Source organism: Orycteropus afer, unplaced genomic scaffold (assembly GCF_000298275.1).
Source record: "Orycteropus afer afer isolate SDZICR_OR568_19922 unplaced genomic scaffold, OryAfe1.0 scaffold00388, whole genome shotgun sequence".
In the NCBI taxonomy this organism is placed as follows: Eukaryota; Metazoa; Chordata; class Mammalia; order Tubulidentata; family Orycteropodidae; genus Orycteropus; species Orycteropus afer.
The window spans coordinates 750,156-759,658 of NW_006921975.1; the positions used below are offsets into that span (position 1 = coordinate 750,156).

General features: G+C 40.8%; 1 protein-coding gene across 1 annotated transcript in view; it reads left to right on the plus strand.

Moving 5' to 3' along the window:
* Positions 1-9,503, plus strand: part of THOC2 (THO complex 2) — a 150,492-nt gene that overhangs the window by 99,140 nt on the left and 41,849 nt on the right. The window contains exon 20 of the mRNA XM_007953366.1: positions 5,330-5,447. Coding sequence (XP_007951557.1) covers positions 5,330-5,447 — 118 coding nt within the window. The remainder of the gene's footprint in view (positions 1-5,329; positions 5,448-9,503) is intronic.

A 9,503-nucleotide genomic window follows, 5' to 3' on the forward strand; every position in this document is an offset into this window, starting at 1 on the left:
TTTTGTGGGCATTCACATGAGACACAAATATCTTTACTCCTTTGGCCCATTCAGAGAGATTTATCCATATACCTCTTCCCCATACATCCAATTTTCCAGTCATGCTCCTTCCAAGTCCCAGACCATCCAGCCAAGCCATTAGCCACAGCCCATGGATCCGTATACAGTCACATATCTAGCCATTTCTTATTCCATGGAAAGTGAACAGCTTATGCATAGCTCGAAGTTTTGCCCATTGGGAGGATTTTCCTTCACCACTGTCCTTCAAGGAATTTCCAGAAAGGGTCTGCAGTGCTGCTGCTGTCCACTTTTGAGTGGTGACTGCATATCATGTGGAGCCATTTATAAACCAGGCACAAATTTTCTCTTTCTCAGTCAACTGATTATAAGGAACTCCCATGAGGCCATAGGTGCATACTGTGAGAGGGAAGGTAATGTGACTGGAGTGGAGACTATAGGCTTTTGGGCTACTTCCTCGTGCAACTTACTTGTGCCTTCAGGTCCTGCTTGAGCCTGATCTCTGCTGTATCACTTCCATTAATGATGGAGTGCTGCCGTGCACGTCCAACTTTATGACTCTGTGGGTCAGACAACACCCAGTTCATGATGGGTAGCTCAGGCCTCATGGTGAATTGTTGTCTCATAGTTAGGATTTTAGTCTTTACTAAAGCCTAATAACAAGCTGAAAGCTGTTTCTAAAAAGGAGAGTAGTTATCTGCAGAGGATGGCAGGGCTTTGCTCCAAAATCCCAAGGGTCTGTGTTGCGATTCACCAATAGGGACCCACCAAAGACTCCAAACAGCATCTCTGTTTACTAAAGACCCTCCAAGCACCATTGCATCAGCTGGATCATATGGCTCAGGTGGCAGAGCATCCTGCACAGCAGCCTGAACCTGTTTCAGAGCCTTCTGTTGTTCTGGTCCCACTCAAAACTGGCAGCTTTCCAAGTCACTTGATAAATATGCCACAGCAACACACCTAAATGAGGGATATGTTGCCTCAAAAATCCAAAGAGGCCCACCAGACATTGTGCCTCCTTTTTAGTTGTGGAGAAAGCTAGATACAATAACTTATCCTTCACTTTAGTAGGAATATCTCGACATGCCCCACGCTATTGGACCCCTAGAAATTTCACTGAGGTGGAAGGTGCCTGATTTTTGTTGGGTTAATTTCCCAACCTGTAGCACTCATATGTCTCACCAATAGGTCTAGAGTCATTGATACTTCTTTCTTACTAGGTCCAGTCAACATAATGTCATCAATGTAATGGACCAGTGTGATGTCTTATGGAAGGGAAAGGCAATCAAGATCCCTATGGACTAAATTATGACATAGTGCTGAGGAGTTGATATAACCCCTGAGGAAGCACTGTGAGAGTTCCTGTTGGCCTTGCCAGCTGAAGGCAAACTGCTTCTGATGGTCTTTGAAATTGGTATCAAGAAAAAAGCATTGGCCAGATCAATAGCTGCATACCAAGTACCAGGAGATGTACTAATTAGCTCAAGTAATGAAACTGCTTCAAGAACAGCAGCTGCAACCTGATTAAGTTTATGATAATCTACTGTCATTCTCCAAGATCCATCTGTTTTTTGTACAGGCCAAATAGGCAAATTAAATTGGAGGTGTGGTGGGAATCCCCACTCCTGCATCCTTCAAGTCCTTGTTGGTGGCAGTAATATCTGCAACTCCTCCAGGGATTCAGTATTGCTTTTGGTTTACTATTTTTGTAGGTAGTCGCAGTTCTAATGGCTTCCCCTACCATAATAGCCCTTCCTCCACATATCACAGACCAAATGTGGGAATTCTGTCAATTGCTCAGTATATCTATTCCAGTGATTCATTCTGGAACTGGGAAGTCACTACAGGATGGGTTTGGGGACCCACTGGATCCACTGTGAAATGCACCTTTGCTAAGACTCCATCAATAACTTGACCTCCATATGCCCCCACTCTGACTGGTGGGCCACAATGATGCTTTGGGTCTCCTGGATTACTGTAATTTCAGAGCCAGTGTCCAGTAATCCACAAAAATCTGATTATTTCCTCTTCCTCATTGAGGAAGAGGCCTCAGGTAAAACTCTCGTAAAAGGCCTCAGGTCCCTTTTTGAAAGGCTGGGCGAAAGATTGACAGTATAAAGTTTTGGCAGTGTAGTGGGGTCCTTCCTCAAAGGGACCCAGCCTGTCCTTCATTGAAGGGATTGTGGGTCTGTAAACTGACTCAAGTCTGGGAATTGATTGAGAGGCCGTGACTGTATTCTGGTGATTCAATCTAGGTTGCTGTTCATGTGACCTAGAATTCTTCTGTCTATACAGATTAAGTAAATATTTAGTAGGCTTGCCGTGTATTTCACTACTAGGAACACCATGCGCAAGTAGCCAGTGCTGTAATTCCACACAAGTCAGACTATTTTGATTACTGTTCTGACTGCTGTCCATTATGGTAACCATGCCCACCTTGCCTTTGCCGATTTATTGCTGTCACTTGGCCCCTACTTCCACAGGGGTCCAATCAGCCCAGTTGTAGTTAATTGTCTTAGTTCAATTAGGGCAGTTCCCACTCTCAAATCCGGCTTACATAAAATAGCAATCACAACAGTCTTCAGAGATGTTGGAGCTCCCTTCACAAATTTATTCCTCACTGAACTGGTGAAAGGTGTGTCTTCTGGACTCTCCATTTCTGGCTCTAGGGGTCTAATCTGATAAATCCATTCTAACAGGCCAATTTCTCTTAGCCTCTGGATACCTTCATCTACATTATACCAAAGCAGATCTGGTACTTCAGTTTGACTTAAGGTAGGCCACTGCATAATCCACGCTTCAGTAGGCCAACCAAATAAACTATTAGATCTTTTCCTAATCTCACGAGCTGAAACATTGAAGAATCCGTACTTAGTGGTCCTAAATCAATAAACTCCAACTAATGCAATGTTACATTCCTTGCACCATTATCCCACACCCTTAGTAACCAGCCATTCCTATACATATTTTCCAGGTTTCTGTCTGTACATGTTAGCAAAATCAAGTAGGTCTTTTGTAGTGTAGCATACCACCTCCTGAGTCACACTTTGTATTTCCCATTTTGGGGCTCGCTTGGACTTAACTTTAGTTATAGGTCTAGCAGCAAAAGTGGGTATTTCGGGCAGTTCCTGAGAGTATTCAGGAATGTCATCCATGGCCTCTGCCTCAGGCAATCACCCAGCAGGAACAGTTGGGTTAATCCCATCAAACCGAGGTGGAGTGGGTAATGGTTTTACAGTAATCCATTCAGATGGGAGGGATTCAACATAATTTAGAGATTCCATATGCTGATCTTCCTGACTTTCTGCCCGTATTTCCCCATTCCAGGTTTTAGGATCCCATTTTTTCCCAATCAATGCCCTCACTTTATCTTCAGACACCATTCTGCATTGGTAATTTAATTGGCGTTGTAATTCAGACACCCTTACCATCAGACTCTGGGTTTGTTTTTCAGTAATATCATCTCTGTTACTAGAAGAAATGAGGCTTTTTTTCAAAGCCCAGCTGGAAACATTGAGGTCTTTTATGGGGCACTTAAGCTGTGACTCAGCAGCCCTGAGCAAATCTCACTCTTTCACCACTTTGTCTAGTGTAAGTAGGACCAACCAACCAGCTTCCTTATACTCCTCATGCTGACAAAATTGCATAAAAGTATCCAGTATGAGATCACCCAGAGCCTCACTTATCACAAGTACTTGATCTATTGGTGGTGTTATTTTGCATATTAAGGTTGCCACCTCATGCCATGGATTAGCAGGGCTCTCTTTAGTAATGGAGGCAGGGTCACCAGTGCCTTTGCAATTAATCAAATTGGAGAACCAATTTAAGAAGCCCATCCTTACGATTTTATCTCTTTGAGCGACTCCTGGTACCAAATGTGTTAGACGGGGTTCTCTAGAGAAGCGAAACCAGTAAAGCTTATATATAGAGAGAGAAAGAGAAATTTACTTTAGGAAAATGGCTCACATATTTATAGAAGCAGGCAAGTCCCAATTGGTTGGTTCAAACATCAAGCTGGAGGCTTTTCCTGACTCACACAGCTGCAGGGGCTGAGGGGCTTAAGATTGGCATGCAGTATACTGGCTTTTGATTCCAACAACTGATGAATCCAAGATCTCCAGGGTGAATGGTGTTCACTCACGAACAGTTGTAGGCAGCACAACTGAATCACGATCCACAGAAGAGTGTCTCTTTTCCCAGGATGTCCATAAATATACTGGACTCAGGCCACACCCCTTGGGAAACTCCCTTTCAACGGATTGGCTGCTCAAAGTATATAGATCTTATCCTATCATCACAATCCATATCACAGTTGCTTAAGCCACACAGAATTATGGTCTAGCCAGGTTGACACACAACTCCAACTATCACATGTACCTAGGGCTGGACACTAACGTTCTATCATTTTAGGCTAAATAGTACAATTTGAACACCAACCCCCCCGTGTATATATTCTTTTCTCACTTATTTCCATTTTAGTAAGTGGATTGCTTAGAGAGATGCCCCTATACCAGCAGTAGTATATTGGGCATCCTGTACAAGGAAAAATAAATGCTATAAAGGACATCATTGGATCAAATGATAAGATTGAAGTACGAGCAGTAGATTAGATATAAGTATTGTGTTGTGGAGTTGATTTGACTCATAGTAACCCCTCCTTGGACTTTAGAGGCAGTATCTCTACAGAATTAGATTGCCTAGTCTTCCTTCTGAGGAGTGGCTGGTGAGTTTGAACTGCCAGCCTTCTGGTTAGCAGTCAAATGCCTTAGGCTCTATGCCACCAGAGTTCCCATGTTAGTGTTAGTTTTCTTAAAGTTGATAAGTGTGCTGTGGTTCTGTAAGAGAATATCCCAATTCTTAGAAAATGCACACTGAGGTGTTTAGGGGTAAAGGGCAATGATTTATATAACTAGCCCTCAAATAGTTCAAAAAAATTTGTGTGTGAGTGTATGTACAGCAGGAAAGATAATACACAAATGATAAAGTAAATGGCAGTAAAAATGTTAATAATAGTTGTGAAGCTAGGATTAAAGGTATATTGGCTTGCACAAACTATTTTTATTTTTGTAAGCTCTCTCTAGGTTTGAAGTTATTTTGAAATAAAAAGTTAAAATAAACAGATGTCAAATAATTTTTTATCCCATTTTAGGAATGTAGCTTTTCCTTTTTCTCAGCCATAAAAACAAGTTCAGCCCCCTCTCCCATATTTATATACAAATAATGTAAGGATGACCAATTTATTAAAATATGTTGCCACTTTCATATTTAAAGTTTCAACTACACATTGTTTCACTCTTTATTTTTAAAATAGTTTTGACCTGCTTATATTGAAAGAAGTGGTACAAAAAATGGCAGGAATAGAAATTACAGAGGAAATGACAATGGAGCAACTAGAGGCTATGACTGGGGGAGAGCAGTTGAAAGCTGAGGTGAGTGTTGCTATTTTTGTTTATTGCCTTTTAAAATTCAAAAAGCATACATGCCCATAACAAAGAATCCAAACAATACAGAAGTATGTAAAGCCATATCCTGCCTTCACAAGCATTCAATTTTAACCTTTTTTTTTAAGTTGAAACAAAGTATGAAGGACAGTAATACCTCTGTAAGGGAGATAATACTGTATCTTCTGTGGTCCTTGATATGACTTAATTCTGAAGGTAGTTCCTTTATTATTAAATCTGTTACACATCAACGAAAGAATAACCATTAATAATGGACTTCTTGTGGAAGAAAATATGCAGTAGCTTAAACACAGTTGACAGTTATCTTTAAGCTAGTAGTTATAATCAGAAATAGTGTCACGACATAGATTCAAAATGGAATCTCATTAGTGATCACCACGCTATTTCCCTCTAGCATCTTAGTGCTTGAAAAACTAGCTACAGCAGTTTGAATTAGGGATTCTGGTGCTCTGAACAGCTCACTGACTGAGTCAGAGTGCACCAGACTTAGAGGAGTAGAGTTGGAAGAAAGGTACAGGGAAAAAAAAATAAGATCTATCCTGTGGCGTACGAACGGGCAGCCAAGAAAGGCCATGGGAGAGTTCCCTGGGGAGCAACCGGCAGGCAAGAACGGCCATCCCAGACCTCCCTTGTTTAAGGCAGAAGATACACCACACTAGCATACAAGGGACCACATCAGCATATCAGCGATCACCCAAAGGATCTACCTTTAGTGCCTGATTTTATCGGTGACTTGGGTCTAGATGTAAAAGGGCATGTACAGTGCTGCTGAAACCTGAGCAGAGAATGCATTGGTGCTCCAGGAGGGTGGGCCTGCTCCCACCTCAGCAGGTCACTGGGTGGGCTTGGGTTAGCTTAGTGACTCTGAGAGGTCCGCGCTTGACTTTATCAGTAATGTTGGGACCACCGATTACTAGTAGGCACTCTCCCGACTCCAGTGCAGCTGAAACTGAGTGAATCTTTGGCGCTGCGAGTGGGCAGACTCACAGAGGAACTCCCGAGTGGATTGCAGTCTGGGTGGGCTGGGCCGGCACCATGGGTGGGGAGGGCCAGAGAGAGAAATCACTGAGGTGGATTACGGAGCAAGGAAGTTGTCTTGGGTCAGATTTTTGGTGCTGAGGGGCCTCGGGAGTGGGGTTTTTGCATGTGTCTGAGCCTGGTGGAAAGCGGCGACCCCCTTACAACTGGAGTCTTTGCTGAAATTGAGCTGTGGGCCTGAAAATAACAGTACAGCGTCATCGGTAGCAGCCCACTCAAGGCCCTAGAAACCGCCCCAGGCAAGAGTGAGCTCTCATTCTTCTGTTCTCACCTTCTCCGCCAATAACTTCACTCATCCAATAGAAGAAACCACATTCAGCCAACATAAAACCTCCCGGTTTGAACTATAAACCCTCTTTACGACAAACAGAAACCCATATCCACGTTCCACACACCAATTCCACCATCACAAAACTACAGAGCAACCCAGTATACCTGAATTAATAACTAAAAAATACAAAATACACCAGCTTTGCCTTTTCAAATATTAAACCATAAAACTGAGACTGTAAAAATCAATACAGAACCAATAGTTAAAGACAACCTCAATATGTCTAGGAAACAAACAAACAGGACAAGACATTAGAAGCAAAACCACAAACAAAAGTCTCATGCATGGAGGAAGAGGAGGCAATAGAATTACCAGAAAAGGAATTTAGAAAATATGTTTATAGAACTGTACAAGAGCCTAAGGAAACCCCAAATAGAAACAAGGAGAACACAGACAGTACCCTGGAAGAACTCAAGAAAATCATTCAAGAACAAAATAAGATTAATGCACAATCAGAACTCATACAAAAACAGCAGTTAGAAATCCAGAAGATGAATACCAAAATGACAGAATTACACAACACAACAGAAGCACAAAAGAGTAGGTTAGAACTGGCTGAAGAATGCATATCCCAACTAGAAGACAAATAACTGGACACCAGCCTGTAGGAAGAAAAATCACAGCAAAGATTTAAGAGAAATGAAGAGAACCTAAGAATTATATGGGATGACATATAGAAAACCCATGCAAGACTCATTGGAATTCCAGAACAAGAAGAGGTGAAAAGAAACACTGAGAAAATTGTGGAAGACCTGCTAACAGAAAACTTCTCCCATATCATGAAAGAAAAAAAGATATTTGTCCAAGAAGCTCATAGAATCCCACAGAAGATGGATCCCAAGAGAAAAACACTGAGGTGTATTATAATCAAACTCTTCAGAACTAAAGACAAACACAAAATTTCGAGAGCTGCCCGGGACAAAAGAAATATTACTTACAATAATAAATCAGGCTAAGCTCCGATTACTCAGCAGAAACCATGCAGGCAAGAAGGCAGTGGAACAGCATATATAAAACACTGAAGGAAAAGAACTTTCAATCAAGAATCCTAGATCCAGCCAAACTATCCATCAAATAGGAAGGTGAAATCAAGACATTCCCCAAAAAATAGAATATAAGGGATTTTGTAAAAACCAGACCAACCCTACAAGAAATACTTAAGGAAGTTCTTCCAATAGAGAACCCACAACAGAGATCAACAATATCAGGATACATGGCATCAACACTAAAACTAAATCAGAAATAGAAACTGAAAATAAGACCATAAAACATTGTACTCTAAAAACCAAGGAAGTCAGTCAGCACATAACAGCAACTAACCTATCAGAGGGAATAAAATGTCTAGGTACAAACTTCCAAATGGAGAGGAAAACAGGACAGTGTCTTCACAGTATGCACTGTTCTAAACATGCAGAGACAAGAATATACTCCAAGGTAACCACAGAGAAAAGTAACAATCCCCCTAAGCAAATTCAGAAGGAAGGAAAACATGGGTTTAATAAGCAGAAAACCAACAATAAAGAAGAAAAGGGAGAAAGCATTAACCAACAAACTGAGCTCAGCACAGAAAAATATATGGACCACAGAAACACCAACAACACGACAAAAAAAACACAGTAGAGTGACAGCAATCAATTCATACCTATCACTAATTACACTCAGAGTGAATGGACTAAATGCATCTGTCAAGAGAGTGGCAGACTGGATAAGAAAAGAAGACCCATTGATATGCTGCCTACAAGAGACCCACCTTAGACACAAAGATAAAAACAAATGAAGAGTTAAGGGATGGAAAAACAATACTAAGCCAATGGAAACCAAAAAAAGAGCAGGAGTAGCAATATTGATTTCTGATAAAATAGACATTAAGGTGAAAAACATCATAAGCAATAAGGAGGGATATATATATGATGCTGAAAGGGTCAATTGACAAAGAAGACATTACAATAATTAATATTTATGCACCCAATGAAAATGCTACAAAATACATGAAGCAAATATTAACTGAATTAAAAGGGACAGTAGACGACTCAACAGTAGTAGTAGGAGACTTTAACACACCACTTACAAAGAAGGACGGGTCAACTAGAAAAAATTCAACAAAGATACAGAAGAACTCAACAATACAGTCAGCCAACTCGACCTCATAGACATATACAGAGCATTTCACCCAACAAAAGTACAATTTATATTCCAGTGCACATGAATCCTTCTCCAGAATAGACCCTATGTTAGGACACAAAACAAGCCTCAGTAAGTTCAAAAACATTGAAATGCTGCACAGCATTTTCTTGGACTACAGTGTTACAAAATTAGAAATTAATAATAGGAAGAGCAAGGAAAAAGCATCAAACATATGAAAGCTGAACAACTCACTGCTCAGAAACTACTGGGTACCAGAACAGATAAAAATTGAAGTAAAAAATGGCTAGAATCAAATGAGAATGAAGATACATCATACCAAAACCTATGGGACACAGTGAAAGCAGTACTCAGAGGACAGCTTATAGCAATAAATGCATACTTCAGAAAAGAGGAAAGAAACAAAATCAACACTCTTAACTCATCAACTACAACAACTAGAAATAGAACAACAAAAGAATCCTACAGTATCTAGAAGCAAGGAAATAATAAAGATCAGAGCAGAAATAAAT